The 26,076-nt window shown below is 33.6% G+C and overlaps 5 protein-coding genes across 6 annotated transcripts in view; 1 reads left to right on the top strand and 4 right to left on the bottom strand.

The window, feature by feature from the left end:
* The window catches only part of LOC128179495 (coiled-coil domain-containing protein 73-like), a 118,856-nt gene that overhangs the window by 52,128 nt on the left and 40,652 nt on the right, over positions 1 to 26,076 (top strand). The window lies entirely within an intron of this gene.
* On the bottom strand, positions 2,904 to 5,681 carry LOC128179610 (uncharacterized). Its single transcript, XM_052847079.1, has 3 exons — positions 5,621 to 5,681; positions 5,066 to 5,245; positions 2,904 to 4,491 (listed from the first exon to the last, which is right to left on the bottom strand). The coding sequence occupies exons 2-3, from the start codon at positions 5,198 to 5,200 to the stop codon at positions 3,586 to 3,588; spliced, it is 1,041 nt and encodes a 346-aa protein (XP_052703039.1). The 5' UTR covers positions 5,201 to 5,245; positions 5,621 to 5,681; the 3' UTR covers positions 2,904 to 3,585.
* Positions 6,601 to 9,237, bottom strand: LOC128179623 (uncharacterized). Of its 2 annotated transcripts, none has more exons than XM_052847132.1 (4): positions 9,040 to 9,237; positions 8,509 to 8,683; positions 7,903 to 8,053; positions 6,601 to 7,592 (listed from the first exon to the last, which is right to left on the bottom strand). In XM_052847132.1, the coding sequence occupies exons 2-4, from the start codon at positions 8,656 to 8,658 to the stop codon at positions 6,913 to 6,915; spliced, it is 981 nt and encodes a 326-aa protein (XP_052703092.1). In that variant the 5' UTR covers positions 8,659 to 8,683; positions 9,040 to 9,237; the 3' UTR covers positions 6,601 to 6,912. The 2 variants fall into 2 exon arrangements, with proteins under 2 accessions (XP_052703092.1, XP_052703083.1); XM_052847123.1 differs by having other exon boundaries at positions 8,509 to 8,680; positions 9,040 to 9,236.
* LOC128179550 (centromere-associated protein E-like) lies at positions 13,252 to 19,287 on the bottom strand. The gene is made up of 3 exons (XM_052846995.1): positions 18,263 to 19,287; positions 14,650 to 14,869; positions 13,252 to 14,276 (listed from the first exon to the last, which is right to left on the bottom strand). Exons 1-3 carry the CDS (start codon positions 18,395 to 18,397, stop codon positions 13,348 to 13,350), a joined length of 1,284 nt encoding a protein of 427 aa, XP_052702955.1. The 5' UTR covers positions 18,398 to 19,287; the 3' UTR covers positions 13,252 to 13,347.
* LOC128179532 (uncharacterized) lies at positions 21,072 to 24,907 on the bottom strand. Its single transcript, XM_052846971.1, has 3 exons — positions 24,403 to 24,907; positions 23,068 to 23,260; positions 21,072 to 22,893 (listed from the first exon to the last, which is right to left on the bottom strand). The coding sequence occupies exons 1-3, from the start codon at positions 24,535 to 24,537 to the stop codon at positions 21,758 to 21,760; spliced, it is 1,464 nt and encodes a 487-aa protein (XP_052702931.1). The 5' UTR covers positions 24,538 to 24,907; the 3' UTR covers positions 21,072 to 21,757.

The raw sequence follows: 26,076 nt of genomic DNA, 5'->3' as shown, positions 1-26,076 counted from the left end.
TCATTTTTAGCATAAAACGGCTTGTTTTAAGGCAGTTTTTCTTTAAGGAAACATTGAGCGACTGCTTGAACAAACAAAATATTTTCACCAAAGATGTATCTCTCCAATACTTATAAGTGACAAAAAGTTCGTTCTTGTTCAAAGAGTCGCTCTATATTTCCCAGTCGAAAAAAGATATGAAAAATGTCAATTTTTGATTGATTTTGATTGAATTATAAAAATAGCGTCACTTCTGACGTCATATACTGACAGTGAGTGCATATAAATCAAATAAATAGGTAAAAAACATACTTCATGTCAACTCTTTTATAAAATAACACAACAAAGTAATGTACCTGAATCATTTTAAAAATAACGAATTTTGGGGGCCAAATTTGACTAATATCATATATAGTTCTTTAACACCTTTAAAGTGAATTTCTTTACAGTTTAAAAAATTTGCACTACCATTAAACAAAATAATTTATTTTTCATATTATTTTTTTAACTCACAATCCGATTTTTAAAGGTATCAAGTAATGTATTTTTATTTTAAGCCTCAATTAGCAAAAAGTATAGTCTGGTGAAAGAAAACATGTATATAGTGAATTCGCTATAGATATTATTACAAATTCGTTATAAGGATTTGTTATACTTTCATGTTAAATACTGAAATCTGATTGGTTTAGACGCAGTTCATAATTTTTTCTATTACCCTCAGCGTTAGCAACGCACTTAGCAATGGGTAACATTAAAAATTGTTACATGCGCGAAAATTATGCGTGTACGGTTCGCCGTAGAATTCACGTTATTCCTATGTAAAAGCAGTTAAGTTTTCTTTAAAATTAAGACATTCAGTATAACAAAATAAATAGTGCCTGTTTGGGAGGATAACAGTTGAAATTGACACCCCTCGAAAACCATTGTCAACCTCCGCTTCGCGTCGGTTGACAATGGTTTTCTCGGGGTGTCAATTTCAACTGTTACCCTCCCAAACAGGCACTATTTATATAATAACAAATTACAGATATAACGAAGTAATTCCATTGGTCCCTAGGAATTCGCTATAACCCAGTTTTGCTGTAGTACGAAATTTCTATTCACACACACTTGCTGGAAAGTGCTCGCTTCGCTGCACTCACTATTAACAGGCAGTCTTAGAAAATTGCATAACAATACATGTTCCCTGCTGGCACCATTAATGGTCATTTTAATTGCTAATAAGATTTCAAGAATTTTTTTTGAAAGATTGCGTTTTTAGGACAAAAACAATTACTAAGAGCAAAGACTGCAGTATTAATATTGGCCTTATGTTATAAGACATTACTGTTGACACTATTTATTTGTGTCTTTTTAAATACTTTTGAAGTTGACAATGCATTGTTAATTAATCATTATGGATCTTAACTCATTGAGAGCAGGAACTCCACAGACTAGCACAGGCTGACCTCAGTCTCTCAAGTAGTTGTACGTGGTACAATATTGTAATCATGCATGGTAACCTTCACACACATGGAAGAATTTCTGTTTCTTCTTCGTATAAAGCTAATTGACAATAATAAAAATTTATGTATATTTTCATAGTGCATTCGGGTAAAGGTTATGCATGCAGTGCTTGTGAACTAAGGTCATAACAGATATTCTTAAAATCTAGTCTTGGACCATTCTTTTTCTCCTCTTGACTTGATCTTGCTCAGAGTCATTGAAAGACTGCATGTTAGTACATGTAAATGGTGTGCAGTTACCTTGAATCAAGTTTCTATAGCATATGAAAATGTCATAGCATGCCTCTGTAAAATCCTTGTCTGGACCCTATTTTTCTCCCCCGTTTGATATTTTTCAGCAACAAAGTACTTGGATAAAAGATGTAAGTGCAACCGTAAATTGCAGATTTTTACTATGGGAGGCACTGTAGCTCCCAGGTTGTCCATCTGAATTTTTTCAGACTGGGAGATACAGACCTGCAGCTCAAGTACTGAGACTGACTGAGATACTAAATAACCTGTGATTGTTGTCAAAGCAGGACATCAATTTTAACGTGGTATGGGACACTGAGAAATGTGGATAAAAGCACATCATTTCAAAATTATACCACCATTAAATACATTTTTCGCAAAATAGTTGATTTTGAACATTAAATGACTTGGAGAGTAGTGGCTAATATAATGCACTCAAGTTTGAAAAAAGAAATATTTTGAAGTTTATGCTGATTTTTATTCGACCTTATTCCTATTAGTACTTAGAATATGTTGTAGACAACCAAGTACCGGTAGTCAGATCTTTGCTAGCCATGGGTTTTCAGTTAATTTTGCTCCCCATGAATGTTTAACAAGTTTATGGGAAGTGGAGTGGACATGCAGGAAACCTTTCACAATTAAGTGTTGATGCCCACGTCAATAAACTAAAATAAGTTAAAATAACTTTTTTTATTATGATGCCTGTAGATTAGTTTATTATAAAACACATTTACAGTTTAACCATGATTTATTGACAAAACTAATAACCACCTTTTAAAAAGATTATTTGTTTTGCCCTTTCCTGACTCGGTTTAAACTTTGGATCTATTGAAAGGGATAAAAAGCTCCTTTTTTTGCAAAAGTTGGGAAAAACTGGGTAATAAAAGAAGAGTTTGCAAATGACTGGAATTCAATGCTCAGATTGTTGTATCTCTATATTGTACATTCATATCTTGTGTTGATGATTATAGTTTTATACTAAGAAAGAAACAAAAATATGGGCATTAAATTCTCTTTTTTAAGGAATTGCATTGATAGTTATAATCCTGGTAAGTATGAGTTGAATCTCTTCTTGCAGACTCCACATTTTTTTTTTTTTTGGTTGTTTTGGTGGGTTTTTTTTTTCTTGCATCTCTTTGTAATTGATATTCACACAAACAAGAGATAGATGAATAAAACATGTATAACAGATCAATTTTTTATTTGATAACAATCTGAAAGAAATTTCTGGTTACATTGCTTCGAAGATAGGAAATGAAATGTAGAGTGAAAACCAGAGACATAAATAACATGATGTTATTTATGTCTCTGGTAAAAACCAAACAAAACTATTTGATTTAATGTTTTTGCTTACTTTCGATTGAATTGATGTAACCTATGAATTATGAAACATACTGTGAACAATCCTCTATGGTAATTTAACAAAACTATACAACAAGAAGTAATGTTCTAAATGTATGTTTGTGCAGTTGTGCTATATAGTAGCTTTTTAGGACTGATTAAAGGATTTAAACAAGTAATTTAGTATTGCAAATGAAAATGATTAATACACTGTAAATTTAACATGAACATGCAGTATATAACAAATTTTTCAAATAGTATTAGTAAACCATTTGAAAATAAAATGATAAAAAAGGCATTGCATACAAGCACTGTACCACTGGAAAATGTTTTCCCTTATTACAACATTCTAAACTCTGCTTGCCAAGTGGACATTAGTAAATAATGATTTTCTTGTGATGGAAGATTATACATGTACATCATATGAATGAATGGATGAAATGCTGAATGTCAGCAAAATATGGTTCAAGCAAACAATAAAAAAGCCTAGATTGCTATTTGTCTGTAAATTCTGATGACATGTACAAGATTAAGAGAATATGTTAACATTTCTGGGTTTTTGTATTAGGATGATATTTTGTGAGGACATGACTTGTCGCTTGTTGATGACAATGGTTGAAGATGTTGATTCTAAGGACAGACGTCTGTTTGCATGTAGATGGCTGCTCTCTGTAATTTCTGGGGTAAAGTTCTCATCAAATTTGTCCTCATTGTCACTTTTTCTATATTCATCCTCTGGTTCTGCATCATCTTCTTCATCTTCTTCTTCATCATCATCATCATCATCATTTGCCCGATTTGCCATGTTACTTTTGAAAAAATCTTCATCAGGATCATCTAAGCCACTTCTTAGAAGTCTTCGACGGACCTCCTCAATTTTGCGATTGACCTCTTCTTCGCGACTGAGATGAAGGTCAGTTATTTCTATTTCTAGTTCTTCATTCTTGGCTTCAGCATCTCTAAGTTTCCGTTTCAATTTCTTTGCCTCATCCTTCATGACTTTCTCGTTTTTGGCATACAAGCGGTTTTCCTCCTTAACTTGCATTATCAGAGTGAACAGGGATCGGAATTCATCCCGCCTATCATCATTGTATAACAAGTCTCTGTTACTTTCAAGTTCATCCAAAACCTTATCAAACTCTTCAAAGTTCACATCATTCATTTCCTTTGAATTCTTGCCCCAAACTAAGAGGCTAAGTTTATTGAAAATGTGCATGACTTCAGTTGGCGAGAGCTTCTCCTTCACTTTTGGTTTCTGAATTTCTGAAACGGGATTTTGTAGAAATTTCTGGTATCTGGCTTCCAGTTTTTCAACCAAGTGTCTATTGTGAACTTTTTCAATCATCAATGCTTTCTTTAAAGCCACCCATCCTCCAACTTTCTTCTTTAAAATTGTCAGAATTTTCTTAGTCCTCAGTGGTCTTTTGTCTAAAAGCTGAAAAAATAATAATATTTCTATGAAAAAGTATTTATTATTCTAGGTTTATAGATTTTCATTATACACAAGATTGAAGTTGCATCTTTCATATATATTTTAAATTGATAAGTTGATAGATGTGGTTTACCTTAAAATTTTGTTTTATTAAATGATTGTTTTATGCCTGTTGGGAAACAGTCAAAATTGTTGTCTTATCAGAGGTAAAGAGTAGAAACTATTGCCCGAGGCTGTAGGATGAGGAAAACCATTTTACAGGGCTTCTCTAATACTATGGAGCAATACAGCCTGATGATTTTCATAAAAACCATAAAAAGGCACAAAATGATTGTTCTATTGAAGAATCTACTTATACACTTTGACCAGGAAAAAGTTTATAAAATGACTGGAATAACTCATCACATAGTCACTGGGTAACAGAGGTTTGGAAAAAGGAAAATGCTTGATGAATGGTTTTACCCTTGCTTGTTTTTTTGTACGTACCGGTATATATCACTAAAGATTAAAGAAGGAAAAGTGTTCAAAAGGTCAATAACAGTTTATACAGTAGATAACTGAGTAATAATATCCTCACCAACAGTTCTTTGCGCTCCTCCAGGGTGATGGTACCGCTCTGAGAGAGGTGTCTGATGATCTGGCTGGAGGTCCACCCAATGTTCATTATCTCCCTCATCATGGCATCCACTGCCATTATCTGCTCCTTTTCCATAATGGATCAGATATACCTACACAATCACAGATGTCTCACATTGTCCTGAAATTTTTCACAAAATGTGTCAATGGGGGAAAGTTAAACAATTAACATTTATTTGAGTTCCTGAAATTGTTTTACTTTTCAAACATAACAGAACAGAATTTCAATGCACATATTCAGTTGTCGGATTCATATTTAATCTGAATGCCAGTATTAAAACGCCTTCCCACAGTCCTATGACGTTGATCAATGTTGCCTTTTTAATCATATAGGGTTTATAATCTCCTTTTCTTTTGTATTAAGAAACGTACAAAATAAACCCTGGTATGATGCAATCTTTAGTTCTATAAAAAAGATTTCTCAAATATCAGGAAACTTTACTTATATGTTTTGCTTATCAATAATATTAAACATCTCTGGAAAAAAATATCATACCTGAATATTTGATTTATCAGGCCTCCATTATTCTGGCCTCTAAGTAAGTACATTGTATATACCTAGTTGTTGAAATGTTAATTCGATTAAAGACCCAGTAATTTTTGATACTCAAACAATAGCTGGAGAATTAATCCATTCATACCCCCTTTTACAAAGTTCAGTACAGGATTATGTCTTTGTGTTCTAGCTTTTTTGTCCAATGATTGGCCATTATGCTAATTTGGTTGGGAACTATGAGGTCAAGGGAATGGGGTTTTTACAGTGGGCAATATGTTCAAACAAGTACACGCCAGACATCAAACACATCGAATGTGATGCAATGTCTCAATATGTTTATTACTACTAAACTTCTATAGCCTAAACTTTTCTGAAAAAATTATCTGATAAATCATTGTGTAATTAATGCTTCATCATTGTCTAATGACTAAGCAAAAATAGCTTGGATTTATTTGCAATGTCTAATGCCATTGATTAAAGTCCTCTTAATAAAGATAATTGCATTAGAAATAAAAATTGGGAAGCATTTTTTTTTTTTTATCCATTTGATTTAAGCTTTAAATTGATCATATTTCAATTATTTCAATTTGTTGTTAATCACAATCTCTGTTAGTCATATGTATATACATATACGATATGTGATACTTTGATTACACCTAGAAGGCAGGTGCCCAGTGCACAACAGGTGCTGGTTTTAATTAATTTTAAAGTACAATGAAAATAAATTGGACTTTGAATACGTATCTATTGATTTTGAAAATTTAAATATGCTAAGTGACAGATTTAAAATTTTAAAACAAGACTGTCCAAATTTAAGGCATTTAAATATCCAACCACTTGCATGCTCAATCTCTCCATCCCCCATGGAGGAATTGATGCTCTACATAAAGTGGTTATTTTTTTATGTTAAAAAATACAATCTGGTCATGTCCCTTTTGGAACTAGGATGCTGAACAAAGATAAATACATAAGTTTCTAGATTGTGTTGGCACAATGGTTTATTTTTCTTTAAGATAGAATAAAAATGACTATCTTTATTAAATAAACATTATTAGCCAGTCTTAGCAACCGACAAGCTTAAAGGAGATTATTTGCTCTCTCTCTCTCTCTCTCTCTCTCTCTCTCTCTCTCTCTCTCAAACAAACAAATATCCTCTTCTTTGAAGAAGCATAAACTTGAAGAGACACAATCCTTAAAATTGATTATACAAAAAATATTTTCTTTTAAATTTGATTTTTTAAAATGCTATCATATTATTGATTGCAGAAAAAGTATTATAAATTTTGTAGAAATCAAGTGAAGTCTGACGATATTTGAAGATCCATCCCTGCTTTGCTCATCTGTTCCTTCAGATTTGCTAGCTCTTGTTTCAGTTTGTCATTGTCAGATTTAGTTTTCTGCACTTGGTCTTTTAATTTCTTGATCTCAGAGTTTTGTTTCACACTCTCAGTTTTTCCCTTTTTAACTTCAGCTTTCTGAGTTGTTAAATCACTTTTTAGTTTCTGATTTTCGGTGATCAGTTTTTCCTCCATTTTTTTTATCTTCTTGTTTTCTTTCTTCATGGCAGTTATGATGTCCCTCAGTTCCTGAAGCCGAGTCTCGATCAGAATTGGCAAAGGAGAATGGAACTCGGTCACATCGCTCAAACACAGAGTCTTACAGCATCTCTCCTTCAAGTCCTGAATGATATCCACCACTTTATCCAGTAACATACCACTATGCATGGAATCTAAGTGAGTCCTATGACCATTGTTACCATTTAGAAGTGGTATCAAATGGTCGTTGATGATGTCTTTGAGAGGGGCATCAAACCCTGATCCCATGGCACCACTGGACACACTAGTACCACACTCCTCTATCATCAGAGGAACCACAGTCTCTGTTATCACTCGGTTTATGTAATCACGGTCCTTGATCAGCTCACCCATCTTCTTGGTTCTCTGTTCAAGTGCATTTTCTATCCTTTTGGTGACTGTATGAAAAAAAGTATGAAAAATCATTTTGATGGCAAAGTTTGTCCTTTCCATTGAAAAAATGAGGTGTCAAAATTTTACAAATTAGAAATATGGTTGAAATTAAAGTTTTGTTATTGTTTGCACTTTTAGTTTTTAGTAAATTAAAATTCGTGTGCATGAAGATTTCTTCACTTAATTTGTCAGTGAAAGACTGGTAGGTACTAATTAACAATATTGCTTCATCATAAGTTTTCCTTGTATTATATACTTGCTGAACTTAATTTTAGATTAGAGGTAGATTGAGATTGCAATTAAAGCATGACTTACAGTCCTGTACTTGGTACTCCTGTTCCAGTTTCTCACTGATCCACGAGTAGTCTTGGCGCAGAATCACTGCAAACTTCTTGAAGGCCCTCGGTCCTCTTCTGGGCAGGATCTCCAGCAGAGTGATCACTTTGTCTTGTCTGGTCGTCTGCTTCTTCAGAACAAAAGACAAAAGAAAACTGATTACTGGTACTTTTGAATGAAGGAAAACAAGTTTATAGTTCATTTGATGGTTGCTTGGACCTTAGATTGAACCAAAGTAGTAGTTTCTTAACACTTTGAAAAGTGTTATGACTGCTTGGTCATGAAAACGATGGCCACAGTGACACAACTCATGATTGGATTCATTCACAAGGGGAATAATGTCAGCAGAATATGGCTCTTGGGAATATTCAAGTCCTTGTTCTATTTATTTATTTTTTTTATTTTACTTGTCAATTTTTTAAGTATCTGGTATCAGAAATGTTTCTTTTTCCTACCAGTTATTTTTCTTCAAAGGGTGTGAGTGTATGATATAGTAATTAACATATTCTTTTGAGGCGTGAGTAATTTTATACACTACAGGGTAATAAGTTGTGCTAGCTTTCATGGTTGTGTTATCAATTTTACCTCTATTCTGTCCTTTTGGTCATCTGTTATCACCCCTGAACAGACCATTTGTGAGAGGAAGGTCAAGGTTGGGTCAAGGTCTTCCAAAAAGCAGTTCAAGCAGTTCTTCAAGGTCGCCTTCTCTCTTGGGTCCATTTCTGGCAGCAGCATTGAAGCAGATTATTTCAAGTTCCTACTTAATAAATTATATGGACAAAAAAGTTGAAATCTATTGAATATTTAGATATTGTAACACATTTTGCTCATCTTGTTTTGCAATGAAATGACATTTAAGTATACTTGTTAACTGCTATACAGATTCTGTTTAGAGCATGCAACTTCAAAGTTTTGTCTAAAGATTCATTGTATTCATATATACATGTATTTAAAGTTACCATTCATTTAAAAACACAACACATTGAGAACTGTCAAGTTTTAACTCATCTAATTAAATATCTATGAGAAAATGCCTTTAAAATTTATGTGATGATATAATTAAAAGATTTCTCTTGCATTTGGATATCATTGATTTATTCAGTTTATAAATCTTACCTTCGAATTACTTCATCTCTATGTATGAAATAAACTTGACTATAAATAGAGTCCTTTTTTGACCAATGTGATAATTAAAAATCTTTTTTTTCCTACTGAGGTCCACCAAGGGAAAACTGGCTACATATTCTAAAACTGGAAACTTCCTTTTATTCTCAAAGTATAGATATATGTTTGCAAGTTTGTATCAAACCATGTATGCAACTTTGCTTAATTTCTATTCAAATAATCGTTACTGGTATCATATTTCAATCAGAGAATACAAGATTGGAACCTCTTTTATGCCCCAGCATTGAGAGATCTACATGGATAGATTGAATTCATTTCATATAGCACTTTGCATGGACTTTTAAAGTTTATGCTTGAATCCCTGGTTAATCTGATAATCAGAGCTACCAGTTGTCTGATACTCTTGCACGGCCACTAAGTCATTTACAGGCTTATGTGTGATAGAGATATTTAAACCAGCAGGCACGTGTCCCGATATCATTCGGCTTCTGTGATCAATCTTGATTCTATTCTTTTCTATAAACTATCAAGAAATATATCTATCTGATTGTAACATCTGTGTATCACATTTAGGGTGGGGATTGTGGGTACTGCAATTATATGTGTATCAAATATTGCATGTTTATTAAAGATTAACCTCTTTTTATGCTTTATGTTTTGAAAGCAATTTGAAAAAGGGGTATTATTTTCCAAATTTTCCATATATGTTTATATAATTAGTTTTGTTTGAACTTCTATCAATTTGACTAACAAAGCTACTTTTTTTTGTTTTACAAAAAAAAAAGAATTAAATTGAAATCATGAACATGGTCATTTAATCTATAATTGAAATGGTAAGATATGATCGGGGAATACTATTGATGACTTTCAATTCCATCTATCATATTATCAAGGGTTAACAACTTGTTCAAATAGTTGGCTATGCATGATGATCATTGATTTTATCATTTGGTTTGTTTTTTTCATAGTTTTGTTGGATTATACTGCAGCAATTATCCAACATTTTGTTTTTATAATTATACTGGTATAATGCAGATAATTAGTGGTGTTGAAAAAATTTTAAAAATAATTTTGTATTCATTGACAGATATATGCTCCATTTTGTAAGCTAGTATGTGGGCATTTAGTTTGCTTGCATTTTCAATCCTTATAACTGCTAATTGCTGTTAACAAAAACTGCAGAAACATAATGACAAAGCCTTTTTTTTTTTGCAAAGAGCACCAGTTGATGACTCATTTATTAGTCATAATTTTATCTATCAGTTCATCTAAACTCAAAAGTATGGATGTCCTTGACCAGAGACTATGGTTTAAAGCCTATTATCATGATACTTATTTGAAAATACAAAAAATTAAAATAAACCTGGTAAATGAAAATTTAGGGGAAGATAATAGATAATATCTTCTAACAGTTGGCCATTTTTAAAGACTTAAAAATTTACCTAGAGTTTTGGAATTAAATTTTGTATTTCTAACAAGACTTTACTAAAAAAGAAATTGATCAAAGAATGTAGAATTTATTCACCCAAGAAAAAAAGAAGCATTGCCACAGGAAGCCATTAGCTAAATTAATATTTTCTATGGTCTCTTTTTTTAGCTCACCTGAGCTGAAAGCTCAAGTGAGCTATTCTGATCACATTTTGTCTGTCGTCCGTCTGTCTGTCCGTAAACTTTTCACATTTTCAACATCTTCTCAAGAACTACTGGGCCAATTTCAACCAAACTTGGCACAAATCATCTTTAGGCAAAGGGGATTCAAAGATTTGAAAATTGAGGGCTACACCCATTTTCAAGGGGAGATAATTAGAAATTAATGAAAATTTTTGAGAAATTTTCAAAAATCTTCTTCTCAAGAACCATAAAGCCAGGAAAGCTGAAACTTTTGTGGAAGTATCCTCAGATAGTGTAGATTCAAAGTTGTGAAATTCATGACCCCGGGGGTAGGGTGGGGCCACAATGGGGGTCCAAGTTTTACATAGGAATATATAGAGTAAATTTTTAAAAATCTTCTTCTCAGAAACTAATCAGCCAGGAAAGCTGAAACTTGTGTGGAAGCATCCTCAAGAAAGTGTAGATTCAAAGTTGTGAAAATCATGAACTTGGGGGGTAGGTTTGGGCCACAATGGGGGGTCGTAGTTTTACATAGGAATATATAGAGTAAATTTTTAAAAATCTTCTTCTCAGAAATTAATCAGCCAGGAATGCTGAAACTTGTGTGGAAGCATCCTCAGGTAGTGTCAATTCAAAGTTGTGAAAATCATGACCCCCTGGGGTAGGGTGGGGCCACAATGGGGGCTCAAAGTTTTACATAGGAATATATAGAGTAAATTTTTAAAAATCTTCTTCTCAGAAACTAATCAGCCAGGAAAGCTGAAACTTGTGTGGAAGCATCCTCAAGAAAGTGTAGATTCAAAGTTGTGAAAATCATGAACTTGGGGGGTAGGTTTGGGCCACAATGGGGGGTCGTAGTTTTACATAGGAATATATAGAGTAAATTTTTAAAAATCTTCTTCTCAGAAACTAATCAGCCAGGAATGCTGAAACTTGTGTGAAAGCATCCTCAGGAAGTGTAGATTCAAAGTTGTGAAAATCATGACCCCTGGGGGTAAGGTGGGGCCACAATGGGGGTCCAAGTTTTACATAGGAATATATAGAGTAAATCTTTTAAAATCTTCTTCTCAGAAACTAATCAGCCAGGAAAACTGAAACTTGTGTGGAAGCATCCTCAGAAAGTGTAGATTCAAAGTTGTGAAAATCATGAACTTGGGGGGTAGGTTTGGGCCACAATGGGGGGTCGTAGTTTTACATAGGAATATATAGAGTAAATTTTTAAAAATCTTCTTCTCAGAAATTAATCAGCCAGGAAAGCTGAAACTTGTGTGGAAGCATCCTCAGGTAGTGTCAATTCAAAGTTGTGAAAATCATGACCCCCTGGGGTAGGGTGGGGCCACAATGGGGGCTCAAAGTTTTACATAGGAATATATAGAGTAAATTTTTAAAAATCTTCTTCTCAGAAACTAATCAGCCAGGAAAGCTGAAACTTGTGTGGAAGCATCCTCAAGAAAGTGTAGATTCAAAGTTGTGAAAATCATGAACTTGGGGGGTAGGTTTGGGCCACAATGGGGGGTCGTAGTTTTACATAGGAATATATAGAGTAAATTTTTAAAAATCTTCTTCTCAGAAACTAATCAGCCAGGAAAACTGAAACTTGTGTGGAAGCATCCTCAGAAAGTGTAGATTCAAAGTTGTGAAAATCATGACCCCTGGGGGTAAGGTGGGGCCACAATGAGGGTCCAAGTTTTACATAGGAATATATAGAGTAAATCTTTTAAAATCTTCTTCTCAGAAACTAATCAGCCAGGAAAACTGAAACTTGTGTGGAAGCATCCTCAGAAAGTGTAGATTCAAAGTTGTGAAAATCATGACCCCGAGGGTAGGGTGGGGCCACAATGGGGGTCGAAGTTTTACATAGGAATATATAGAGTAAATATTTAAAAATCTTCTTCTCAGAAACTTATTAGCCAGGAAAGCTGAAACTTGTGTGGAAGTATCCTCCGGTAGTGTAGATTCAAAGTTGTGAAAATCATGATCCCTGGGGGTAGGGTGGGGCCACTTGGGGGGGAGGGGGGTGTTAAAATTTTACATAGGAATATATAGAGTAAATTTTTAAAAATCTTCTCAGAAACTAATCAGCCAGATGAATCTTTATAATTGTTAAGTCTTTGGCTCCAGGACAATTCTTGGGCCTCACAAGAAGGTTCAGAGTTTGATGTAGCTTTATATCCCATATATAAACAATTATTAAGGATCTTTTTGAGAACTGCAATACTTATCATGTGATATGACTATAAAGTCATCCTGTTATAAAAAGGACTAATGATTATAAACATAAGAATATCCAGGGCGGAAAATGGATTTTATTTATACAGTAATTACATGTATTATTGTACATTGTATTATGACTCCATTAAGCTGATTTTATCATACCTATTGTTCCTCAGGTGAGCGATGTGGCCCATGGGCCTCTTGTTTTATTTATGGGGGTGGGTCACAGTGGGTTGATTTTTGAGGGGATTTTATTATTTTGTCTTAAGGTCTGAGGCGGGGGGGGGTTGTTAAGAGAAGTTTACTGTAGAAGAAGTCAGTAGTCAGAAGGGGATAGGCAATATGTAGTCACTGGTAAAATAAAACAAATTATCTGAATCGATGGATGATTTATTTACAAATGCAATTTTATGTCAATTTCCAATCTTAATATTGCTATGGTTAAAAAAAAAATTCAAAATAAGCACCATTCACTTATCTATTGTTGAGTTTCTTTTTGTTAGCGGCTTTTGCTCGTAAAGATTTACTGTTTGAGGTTTTAGAATAGGAGGACTGTCGCCTAGGTGACAAAAATCTAGCTCGTTGTTGTTCAAGTTTGTATTTTAACTCTGTGTTTTCATCTCGCACATGATCTCGAGATTGTCGCAAGTCATTAACTATTTGTTGCAGTTCTGTCAGTGTCCTTTCTTTCTCTGTCTGTGTGTTTGTAACTTTTTTCAGTTTTTCAATCTCCGCATGTAACGCCTTATTTTCCTGCTGTAGTCTGCTTATCTGATTGGATTTCACTTCCAACTGAACATCCTTCAGTTGCATTTCATGAGCTAACTTTTTCTTGAGCATCGTCAGCTCGTAGTTTTCATTGCTCATATTGTCCACTTCCTTCTCTTTCCGCTCAAGCTTACTCTCAATGTCCTGGCACTTGTGCAAAATGTTTTCCACCAGTAACGCAGGACTCTTCTTTCGAGAATTTTCTCCCAGAACGTCATAGAGATTTGTCATCTGTTCCTCCAAAAACTGAATGCGATTTAGCAAGGTTTCAATTTGTTTCTCTATGATTTCAAAAGAGATAGAATACGAGGTGTGAAGTTCTTCCTTGGAGATTGATTCCTCTTGGAGACAGTCAATGTGAACTTTGAACTTGATGTGGGTGCTCAGAAGCCATTGCTTTATGTGGGGAGGAATGGTGCCACTGCCTTTGGAGTGAAGGTCATTTTGTTTCTGGACCTCCAGCTTGATTTGTTCCAGTAGAAACTGCTCTACTGCTCTTTTATCAGACTGAGATAGTTTTCGATGGAGCCCGAAACTTCTCTGGGTAAAGTTCTCAATTCTCTCTGAGACATCCACAGATGAACAGAGTTCTCGTTGACTGGTAATTTTATAGGACTGATATCTGGTTGGGGATCCTGTAAATGGACACAAAGTTTTACTTTTGTATCATAATGGTCAAATGATAATTTTTGCACATCCCTAAATGTTAGCTTAGTATGAAAAAAAAAAATATTAAGGCTTAGTGAATTGTCAACCTAGCCAGTCTTCATTTGTAAGTGATTGATTCTTTGTTGATGAGAATGTTACCAAGTCTACACCAATCTGTTTGAAGAAAATATTATCTGGTTTTCTCTATAAAAATTTAGTGTACTCGGATGACCTTTACCTTTGACCTTCTTAGCCTCACAAAACTGAGTTGGGGTAGTTGATAGATGACATTGACCTTTGTCCTACCTAGCTTCTCCAAACTAAGTTGTAGTAGTTAAATGACCTTGACCTTTGACCTACCTAGCCTTTCCAGACTGAGTCGGGGTAGCTGGTCGATGCGGCTGGACCAGCGGTTCTCCTGATGTTTCTGTCTCTCCTGACTGAGTCCATTCTCCAAGGACTTGGCCAGCCACGGATACTTGAGTTCAATGATGCTGACAAACTTGTCAAAGGCATCAGGGCCTCGGTGTGGTAGCAGTTCCAGTAGCTTGTGAACCTTCTGCTGATTTGTTCTTTCAGTCTGCCAAATCAACAAGATCGAGGTTAAATATGAACTGCATATAGATTTCATGTATGCAAGAACAGTAGATGAAGGTGTGAACTATAAAAAAGTTTTTCTCTCCATTCTAAATTTGCAGAGTTGTCTGTTATTTGGAATTTTTTTCTCCAGATGATGATTGTTGCTCTGATTGAAGTATGGTAATCTTATTGTATTGAAACCTGTTTAAGTGTGTTCTAAACAGAAATCTAGAATCAACTACTGGTATTAGTACAATAGTATCTTTCGATTTTTTAATCCAAATCTGCATGGTAACATTAATGTGATAAATATATTGTTTTTACCAAAAAAAATGCTGGATTACGCAAAGCCCTTTTTAAAGTGCAAATTTCAATTACAACATAACAAATTACAGGAAATCTGGTTCTCGCAGCTTGAACACTCTTGCACAATTTAATTTGTCATGTTTTCTTTTAAAGTGACAGTTCTTTTTACGCAAAGCTAAGATAACCAAACTGAATTTGATATAATAATAGGCCACAAATCTGTTTATCACTCCTAAAATACACAGTGTGTGAATGGGGCTTGTCACTTTAACCAATTACTTACATCTCAGGCCCAAAATATCAAGACAGTTATGAGTTAGTGGACCAACACCTACCACTGTGTTAGAAAATACAAAGTACTGGTTTTTTGGGCTTGATTTCATAGACATTGAGATTCGAGTCAAATTCAGGTACTGTGAATGTGTCAACACAAATTTCAAAGGATGTTATGATGAGACATGCATTCAAACATCATATTGTTTATATAGTGGGTTGCAAACGTTTAGTAAAAATGACATGAGACACATGTAATGATCAAAAGTACATATTCAAGAACCTGCAGCACGTACTCTTTAAAAAAATGGATGCATACTTTGACCTTTATTGCCAAAGGATTTTAAAACTGGACCATTCTGATTTTCTATTTTGATAACTTGATATTGTCAAATCTAAAACAAACAAATTTATTGTTTGTTTACCAGTTGGTTGTTTAATCCTAGATCATCTAAATATCAATTTTCAAAGTGTAAACTTATGTTTCTTATGTCCATGCCCTATTTGTATATAAAAAAATCAATGTGAAGTTTTCTATTGGTCATGGGTTCACACAAGTGTATTTTTGAGTTGTATCATTTTTCCCCCACTGAGCTGTAATGGAAATTTATGACCTTAAAACATCAAGGATACTAATGGACGAAAGTCATAAATGATCACTAAAACTATGGTACTATTATATTTCAGCAGTGTTGGGATTTATAAAGAGTTATCAAACCTTAAATGCTTAAAGGAGTGTACTTATACCATAAATATTTACAATGCCATTGGAATAAAAATAGCAAGAAGCAAACTAAACCATTTGAACATTTGTATTAATTAATATTAAAGATTGTGAAATGTTTTCAAGTTGAAATTTTCAGTGACCAAAGCCAGATGATTCGGTTAATCAGTCGGTTAATTAATGATCCAATTGAGAATTCATAATAATTGCTTCCAAGAGCAAAAATGAAGTGGTTTAGGACCATGAAGAATTGGTCTAGATTAGGATCTAACTCTGTAAAGTGGTCAAAGTGGTATATATAGTCAAAAATTGTTTTAATTTTCTCCCATCATGTAATTTTATTCTTGCAGTTCCTGATAATAACAGAACTTAGTCTGCATATATAGTGAAACCGGTTTTGTGTACATATACTGTGCATACCTGGAATTTTAGAATTGATATAGAGAATGAAGAGCTTTGATTATTGTAAGTTTGATTGAAGTGTTATCTTAAGGGCAGCTTAGTACAAATTCATTTATTTAGCTGTCGGGGATTTAGGGAGACCCCTTTTTGACAGTTATAGGCCAGGTGATAGCAGGCTCTCCTCCATGTTAAAGGAAATTGGAACACAGTCTGACACTAGATCTGATTGATATGTAGGTGTAGTTATATACGCGGATCCAAAGATATTACTGTTGTGATGCAAAGATATTATTATTGAACAGTTCGGCATTGTTTTCTATATCTTGTGTATTTGACAATCTTAGAGCAAGCAGTCTTTGATTTTTGAGAACATTTGACTTTTCCTATCAATATTGGAAAGTTTTACTAAATAAATCTTTGGGGTTCCAAAGATTTACATCAGCTGGCTATTCTTTTGATGTTTCTAATGTAAACAATATAAGTTTATGTAATTTCAAAACCACACATACAAATATACGTTAAATGTGTTATTAAGCCATTATTTAGTTTGAAAAAGAAAAAAGGCATTTCATTCAAAGTACAACATAACAATAGAATAACTTAGACTTCTAGATTAGATACTATTGTCCTCTGTACCTTGTAATTTGACATTTTTAGAGCTTGTCAGTATTGATTTTTTTCTTTATTTGTTTTGATTTATTTTGAAAAGATTTGTTTTGAAAAAAAGAAGGTTTTTTTGGTTCCAACTATTTTACATACCATTCATTTATTGCTTTTATAATATTTAAACTAGCTTACAAGTATGATTATGATAGTGTCCTATGAATTTCAAGATTATTATTAAATAAAGTATTCATGGAACATTTACCACAGCAGGATGTGGTAACAGGAAAGATATATCTAGAAGTTAGACACTTCAATTTGTGTAAGAGAATGTAGAGTGATTGTGGCTTAGAGATCAGCAAAGACCATTGGCTCAAATTGTTTTGTGCTTACTTTATATCTCAATTAAAGTCTCCATCCAGCTGAAAATGGGTACTGGCCGGCATACCATGGGAGAGAATTTGCAATGGACTGGTACTAATCATGAAGGAGTCAATGACTCTCAAAGTCTTACCACACACAGAAATGGTGTTTAAGCTCTAGCAAGCTCAAATGAGCCACATGGATTGGAAAGGATTTAATTGATTAACTTGATTACAGTCAAACTTCGTTATCTCAATTTAGATGGGACTGTTAAAAATCATCAAGATATCCAAGTATTCAAGATATCAAGGTTAAATACATTAAAAATAAGTGTTTGGGACTTAAAAATCACTTTGACATATCAAGTTTATTTGAGATATCAGTGTTCAAGATATCAAAGTTCAACTGTATATACTTTTAGTAACGGATTTACAGATCATCTGATAGCTGTAAATTATTTGGTTTTATTACTCAAATACCAGCAAGAAAAAAATGTCTGCAATATTTTTAGTCTTAGCAAACTTTCCAAAAAGAGCTTTAACAAGTTGCACGAGTGTTGTACAGATCGAGATTATATAAAATTATGCCTATAACCTTGATATACATGTATTGAGATTTTGAGGAATCAACATATCAAATTAACCACTTCTTACTCTGCATTCAGGTCAACCCTTGAACTTTAAAGTTGCACACAATGAATAAAAATCCAACATTATTAATTACCCTGATGATTTCAAGAAGATGCAGATCAAACAGATCATCCTGAAAACACTGTCCCAGGAAATCATCAGTTACGAGCAGGTCCTCCACAATCATCATGTGGTTCTTTTGTAGCGCCGTTCTCTGTTGCTTATCCATTCCTCCAGAAAGCACCGCACAACAAACCACTCAGGTTATTATACAACCGTTACCACAATGAAGCTAGATATTTCGAAATGTTGTCCTGGAGTTAGTTGAATGTAAATCCAAACACTTACTAAGGGTTACATGTTCTTAAGGAATCGTTTAAGAACTTTATTTTCAGTGCATGTTACCTTTTTCTGATTCAAAGAAAGAAAAAAAAAGAATATTTTGTTGTTCTGTGAATTTGGTCACATTTAAGAAACTAGTTTCTTGCATGCAATAAATCAACACATTTGCCTCCCAAGGTAAAAGACTCCAGAAAGTGCCAAAGCAAATATTTTGCCTGGGATCTGATAGTCGCTGGGCAGTGCGCTGGTTCTTTTCTTGTTCCCGCCAGAATTTGTTTCATTTAATCAGCAGAAATTGACAGGAAACTGATTACAAGTGGGCAATTTTCTTTCACTTGCATCCAATCATTTTGAGCAGTTCTTACTTTAAAAGATTTGACAATGGTTTCAAAAATGTGAAATTGACTTAAATGTGTATGCAGGTTGTCATACAGTGTATAGTGATGACATTTTGTAGTCAAAACAAATTTAAGTAATGTAGATTATTTGGATAAAAAAAAATTGTTCAATTTTGCATAAGATTGCTTATGTGTAGGCATCATGAAAGGGCTAGCTATCATTAATATGGCCATTGCTAATTGCATGTTCTTCAAAGGGAAACTGATACATTGAAAGGCCACTATGAGATTCAGATTTGTTTCTATCTCAGCATCATGATTGGTTATATGTCCAATATGCTGTTTTGCTTATAATCTGTCTAACAGAGCGTTAAAACTTGGCATTCATATAGGGTTGTTTCAGTGAAATATATTTGAGAAATAATGTCTGTGCTCTGCAAAATATAGTTGTTTTTTTTCACTTAATTATCATAGATACCGGGTAGTATATTCTATGAAGTTAATGCAGTCATCTCTACAATTAGAAGTGTATACTTTGATGGCATTGCTTCACTCAACAGCAAAACTATTGTAGTATGGTTTATAAACAACAAAATTACATGTAACCATTTTTTTTTTAAATACATATATTTCTTATATTTACAATTTTTTATCCCAATAAGATGTCATTTATGTATCATATTATGGCATGTGGATTAGCATCTGTTAAAACATACATTATAGTACATGTATTGAGATTGAATGTTTTAATTAATTAAGAGTATTTAATTGATTTTGCGCAATGATAAATAAATCATTCTCTTAGGGCAGATAAATCTGATTGCATGGAACTTCCATATCCATCCATTTCTTGAAGAAACCTTTAGTGCATAAATAGCAGTGGCGTCAGAAGCAAATTGAAAGTGGGGGCTGGACTAACCACCAGAAATTTTGACAAGCAAAAAAAATTTTCCCAAATCATAAATTTCCTATTCTGTGGGATGGGGTGGGGGCAGCTAGTATACCTATGACTCCCATTTTCAATATCACTACATCACTACTATTAATATTTCAATCTTTTTAATGTAAATTTAGGAACAATAATATTTGCTGCGAGAAAATGGGGGGGGGGAGGGAGCTGGCCCCTCCCTGATGCTATGTGCCTAACAGTTAGGTCTAGGCTAAGCTCCCTCCTTAAGCCATCCATCCCCCCCCCTGGTTCCGATGCCTGTGTACTTAAATAGCCATCCGTGCATTGCAAAGGAAGTAAGTTATATACCCTATATATGATTTGGACAGATTTACTAAATTGTATCAAAAGATTATTTGAGGAAGGTGTAATTAAGATATTATTTAATTAATGTATTTGTTTTGCTATGATTTTGTAATCAAAAGCCATGTATTTCTCAATATCCATATGATCCAGTTATCCTGCCAAAAAGTTCCATGTAGCAACATGGCAACTATTACCCAGCAAACAATAATAGGATTACCTAAAACTGACGGAAAGTTTAGGGAAATCCCCAGATTTTGCATATCAATTACAAGCTTCATTATAATATATATACTAGCGTGATGTAGGTCACATAAAGCAAATTTTAAATATGATTAAGAATATTTTCAAATATCTCTAATGAATGGAAATATGAAATGAAATATACCGGTATGCATTACATGTCACCTGGTGACTAATTTTAATGTTGCAAAACCATGTACTGCATACATGTACTAATTATGTATATAAAGACACAGAGCTATGTACTGCTTATGGCTCTTATGCTTTAAGGTAAGTTTTGCGGTTACAGGGAGATAACTCACACATTTTCATTGTGACGTAACACCAACTACCCTTTATTTCAGTTATGACGTCAAAATTTATATGACGTCATAATTGATTTCAGTTTTTTTTACTTCGCGGGTTTTTTTAGTTTCAATGAAAAAATAAGAGGACACAAGCATTTTATCAATTTTCACGAAAACAAAATCCGCATCATATGGTTTTGAATAGTGTTTTAGAAACATCAGATTACACATATTCTAAGATACGTTTTTCCTGAAATCGGTGGACTTGGAAAGGTTTCGAATAAGATGTTTTCGTTTACATAATAGTAGTCCAAAATTAAGACTTTTGTTCCATTTTATTCTATTTTTTGATAGTTCATCAGAAATTAATAAAAGTGAATCATGATATTAATAGTGATATTATTTTCGAACATTTTAAGCATATATAACCCCCATAATAGTCACATATAAAATGTACATATTTTCAGGAAATTGTTTACATTTCATCAAAATGAAAATTGGAAATCATGAACTTTGACCTTTTGTAGTTATAAAACGGGACGGGCAAAATTCATTTGAATTTCATGAGAAAAAAGACTTTAGTATAGTGAACAAAATGGTATGTAACTTTGGTACAACCTCTAAAAAATGCAAGCTGCAAACCTTACCTTAAATTATGGGTACTCGACGCAAGTTTTTACACTGTCAACTTGCTTTTTAGTGAACAAAGGGAAATAACTCTTACCTTAATTTTAAGATGTGCATATATTAAACAGACTAAAAACATTTCTTATCTAAGAAATTACAACACTAGGCCTTATTGATCATTAAGCATTTTAAAGAAAAACTGAAATCAAAATCTTCAATCTAAATAACAAGCATTTATGAAAATGAAATTTGGCAATATAACGGACTACTTCATGACAATTGGCAAAGTGATAGGGAAACGATTTTAAATTCTTCAAGTTCTTGGATGAAAGAATACAAAACTAAGACCGATCCTGGGTCTTGGCATCTTTGGAAATTAACAGAGGTTAGGCATTACTAGTTACATATAGCACAATTATATTTTTCAAATGCACAGCTAGTAGTTCCCACTTATTTCAAAATGTGAAATAAACAAATCTGAATTCTGACCAAAATCAAATTCACTTGAAAGGTCCACCGTTTCCTTTCCTCTGAGCTGATTTTACATTTGTGCCATATTTCCTTGTGGAAAATGGAATGGTTGTGTCATTTCTTTTGCTTGAATATGGAATGGAGGCATTTGATGGAGTGCGTTTGCTCGAGTAGGGAATAGCATTCTCGTCAGTAGGTCTAACTTGGTTTGGTCGATAGGACCTACGAGAAGCAGGTACCCTGTGGTTATTGTTCTTTAATTCAGCAGATGTCCTTGTTTGAACACTTCTTACACTGGCAGTAGACAAATCCTGTTGAGAGGTTTGAATCTCGCGCACCATGTTTCGGAGATTTTCCAGAGTCTTTTGTTTTTCGGCATGCATCATATTGATCTGCTCTAGTTTTATCACTTGATCTTTTAGCTTGGTGTTTTCAGTTTTGAACTTGTTCAGTTCTTCTGCTTGGTTATCAATGAGCTGTTTCATTTGATGCCGAACTTGCTCTTGTTTGGTCACTTTCTTTGAATATTCATAGAGTTCTGTCAACATTTTCTCATTTTTGTTTTTCTCCAACTGAACCTCTTTGTCCCTCTTTTTACCAGAGAGTGACAAATCGTAAATAAGTAAAGAAAGCGACATTTTCTTCTCCCTATCCCCTAACATTATATGACACTTGCTGATTTCGTTCTCCATTTTTTCCACTTTTTCCACTAGCTTATCCACTTCAGCAAGAACCACATCCATTGTGGAAGGAGTCATTGACTTTTTGCCATTTACTTTACTGCTTTTACTATCAGGTTGATCATCCAACTCGTTTGAAACCATTTTCATCTGATGAAGTTTTTCAATGATTTGTTGTACTCGTTTGTGGAAGATTCTCTCTGGTATTCTGTTCTCATCAATAATCAAATCCTCTGTTGTGGTGGATACATCCACAGTAGCTGGTGGAGGGGAGGCCATGGATGAATCTGTTCTTGAGCTAGATGCCGAAACAGTTCTCTTTCTTTCCAACTGGAGCTGCAGAGACATCCAGCGAAGAATGCTTTTCTTGTCGTTCTCAGAAATGCGTTTACTTTGTCCAAACTGTTTGTGGACAAATGTGCTCACTTTGGCTTTGATGTCTGGTTCTGGCTCATGATCAAGGCATGATGTAGAGCGACCATTATCTGCAAAACAAATTTTTTACAAATCTCAGCTCTAAATAAACATACTCAGAGGTTGTCTATTTTTTTAAGCTTTCAAGTTATCACCCTTTGACTTCAAAGATTATTTATTGTGCACAGAGTTTTTAAAAGGAATATTTTTGCAGCTCATTAGTTAATGTTTCTGGCTTAACTTACCTGTGAAATCACTTTTGTGGGAGTCTATTCGACAGGATTTGGCCATTTCTGACTTGAGACTGCTCTGTAGGGTGGCTGCCAGCCATGGGTAATCGTTCTGTATGATGTCTACAAAGTGATCAAACGCATCAGGCCCCCTCTTTGGCAGCATCTCCAACATCTTATAGACCATGTCTCCTTCAGTCTTCTCAGCCTGTCAAAATTTATTTTTAAAAAACTTTAAAATACATTGATATAAATGTTTGTATGAAGGGAAGAGTTTTCATGATGATGTTGCCCTGTGTGCATCTATTTAAATTTCACCAAATAAAATGCATTTCTTTAAGTTTTAGAAAAAATCTTTGGAGGGGGGTTGGGAGGTGGGATATTTTAGATACTGAATACATGTACAAACGTCTGGTGTTTTGTACTTCTAATTATAATCTGAATATAAAAATATGTTTGTAAAAATATGCTGGTACATATGTACCTATGTTATTTTATGGTGATGCATGTACTTATACTAGGCTGTGTAACTCAGTTAATAAATTGGAAAATGTGGCCTTTTTATGGACACTTAACATGAATTTATTGACATGTAAGCGTACATCAACAAGTAAACCCTAGGTTATTAACCAGATTCTGCAGGTGCATTGGCTTTATTTGTCGTATAAATTGACTCATTATAGCACTAATGAAAATTCTGATGTTGTTTCCAGAGGGATTGTTTTCATAAATTTGTTTCTTTTTTTAATTATCTTGATCCTCCTGGAGGAAATAAGGTACATGTATATTGAATGTTTTTAAGACCTGCAATTTATCCAAGAAATTTGTAGAAGTATTGACATGAAGGCCAATAAGAGAAAAAGAACAGAACGAGGGAATATTGAAAATCTACAAGGTCATTGTACATAGTAGGGATGAATTGTGAACTTTAAAGACCCTTTTGGCAACCAATTCTCAGAATTTAAGGTTCCATTTGCTAGCTTATTATTGTATAAACCAAAATTAAATCAACAATGAATGAATGAGAAATCAGATGCCACTGTGTCTTTAGATGTTTACCAATGTATAATAGTTCCAGTTATTTATTTGATATCTTTTCTAATGTCTGAAAGATTATATTGCATTTTGTTATGTGTAAAATGCTAGAATTAAAAATGAAGATTTAATTTTATTTAAAAAAAATTTAATGACCTTAAACATGTCATATGGGCATGCCACTCAGTTAGAAATTCATTATTTGTCATAAGATAAAAAGAGTTTGGAAACCTAAAACAAAATCTCACCTATCTTTTGTTGACAATTTCTCAAAATGAATGAATGACCTTTAATTAATGTACAATATGGCAATACCTTTATGATCTCTATCATATTCCTCTCAAATATCCTGTGTTGATACAACATCCCTATGAAATCTTCCGTCAGTATCAGGTCGCTGGCTAGTTGGCGAAAGTGCCGCTGCAGCACGCTTCTTTGTGCTTCATTCATTTTCTCTTATAAGTTTTATAAGCTCACCATCATCATTTTAATGACAAATGCACACAACTTCTCCACTATTTTCAAATGTTTGTGCATATCCTGGATGAAATGCAATATATTTTCACAACACAATCATTACATGTTGTTTTACCACGAAGGTCACTGTCTGTATAAAATCCAAATTTTTCAGAAAAAAATTAACGCAAAATACTGAAAATGAATCCAGCGAGAGGATGAAACTTTAAGAATATAAAGTTCATTTCACTTGTGCAGCGTTGCAAAAGTTATGAAAAAAGATACTATTTTTATGCACAATTTTCTTTCGTCATTTCGGAATTAAGAAAAAGGCATTCTCTTTAGCCAAGTTTTGTCCTGTTAATCTTTAATCTAAGGTCGAATGAATTAAACCCGGCTCATGATCCAGGTGTAAGAGGCTTTTGGTTCTGTGGGTACCTTTTTGTGTGCATGACTCAATGGGGCCCTAAGTCCAACGCAGGTTGTTTAGTGGTCATTGTGTGTGTGGCAGGATTAGTAAATCTGCAGTCATAATAAAGATGGAGGACTGCAGATTAGCGGAGATTAACAGTAAGCAGGTTTTAATTGTTTATATAAACTTTAAAGACAAGTTTGATCAGTACAGTGAGCAGAATGCAACATTATAAATACTGTAAAAGTCGATCGAATTTAATGGGACCACCATAGCCAAAAATTTGAAATTGAAATTTTATATCTGGAGCAAAATTAAGTGTAGCAACACCTTACATTTTCATTGCCATTTTAAAAAAATTCCTTTCTATAATAATTTCCTTAAATATCTAATATGAAGTGACTATCTTTGGTTTATTCATTCAATGTGGATGTTTTAAACATTTAGACTGAGGATTTTACATCCGATTGCAATTAGCAAATATTGTACTAATGTTCTCAGACACCAGTCTGTTTTAAATTCATATACTGATATTGGTGCATGTTTATTATCTGTACATTTGAAAGTCTGTAATCAATTTTTTTTTTTAATCCTATGCATACTGTTTGTTTGAAAAGTTTAGAAATGAATTCCATGTACTGGTGCACAAAGGATTAATTAATTAACCTTATAAGTGCTTATCCTTGTTTTCTCTCAGGACAGAGAGAGATTATAGTAATCCTTTAGATGAAAGACATATGCTGTAATTAAATAGTTTCATGCATAAATGTCTGTAACCAAATTAATCCCTATTTTCCTATAGTCATCAATTTTATTGAAGAATCTCTAAGGCCATGAGATTTAAAAGGTTTGTGTTTTAGATACTGCAATGGGTTTTTTTTTAGAATAGGACGGGGTATAAAAAAGGGGAGGGGTTAGCCTATGTCAATTACAGATTTTTTTTTATTGTAGAATATAACCTTCATTTGATGTGTTCGGGAAGAAATAATTACTTACTGATATCTATTATTTGATTTTTCTCTTAACCGATGTATTGCTTGGATTAGACATTTAACAATTCAAATGACTGTAGCTATGTTTGTACCAGCTGTAGTTTGACCGTCAATGAACAATTATCATGT

This window comes from Crassostrea angulata, chromosome 1 (genome assembly GCF_025612915.1).
Source record: "Crassostrea angulata isolate pt1a10 chromosome 1, ASM2561291v2, whole genome shotgun sequence".
Classification (NCBI taxonomy): Eukaryota; Metazoa; Mollusca; class Bivalvia; order Ostreida; family Ostreidae; genus Magallana; species Magallana angulata.
Note: the sequence above shows the minus strand (reverse complement) of the source record. Positions and strands in the feature narration are given on the sequence as shown.

Excerpts from the sequence above, each read along its gene's own strand:
- LOC128179610 (XM_052847079.1), bottom strand. The coding sequence starts at position 5,200 with ATGGAAAAGGAGCAGATAATGGCAGTGGATGCCATGATGAGGGAGATA. Across the intron at positions 4,492-5,065 it reads AGGAGCGCAAAGAACTGTTG|CTTTTAGACAAAAGACCACT; the intron begins GTGAGGATATTA and ends TTATTTTTTCAG.
- LOC128179623 (XM_052847132.1), bottom strand. The coding sequence starts at position 8,658 with ATGCTGCTGCCAGAAATGGACCCAAGAGAGAAGGCGACCTTGAAGAAC. Across the intron at positions 8,054-8,508 it reads ACCAAAAGGACAGAATAGAG|AAGCAGACGACCAGACAAGA; the intron begins GTAAAATTGATA and ends TTTGTTCTGAAG. Across the intron at positions 7,593-7,902 it reads GGAGTACCAAGTACAGGACT|TCACCAAAAGGATAGAAAAT; the intron begins GTAAGTCATGCT and ends TTTTTCATACAG.
- LOC128179550 (XM_052846995.1), bottom strand. The coding sequence starts at position 18,397 with ATGGATAAGCAACAGAGAACGGCGCTACAAAAGAACCACATGATGATT. Across the intron at positions 14,870-18,262 it reads ATCTTCTTGAAATCATCAGG|ACTGAAAGAACAAATCAGCA; the intron begins GTAATTAATAAT and ends TTGATTTGGCAG. Across the intron at positions 14,277-14,649 it reads ACTCAGTCTGGAAAGGCTAG|GATCCCCAACCAGATATCAG; the intron begins GTAGGTCAAAGG and ends GTCCATTTACAG.
- LOC128179532 (XM_052846971.1), bottom strand. The coding sequence starts at position 24,537 with ATGAATGAAGCACAAAGAAGCGTGCTGCAGCGGCACTTTCGCCAACTA. Across the intron at positions 23,261-24,402 it reads ATATGATAGAGATCATAAAG|GCTGAGAAGACTGAAGGAGA; the intron begins GTATTGCCATAT and ends AAATTTTGACAG. Across the intron at positions 22,894-23,067 it reads CCACAAAAGTGATTTCACAG|ATAATGGTCGCTCTACATCA; the intron begins GTAAGTTAAGCC and ends TTTGTTTTGCAG.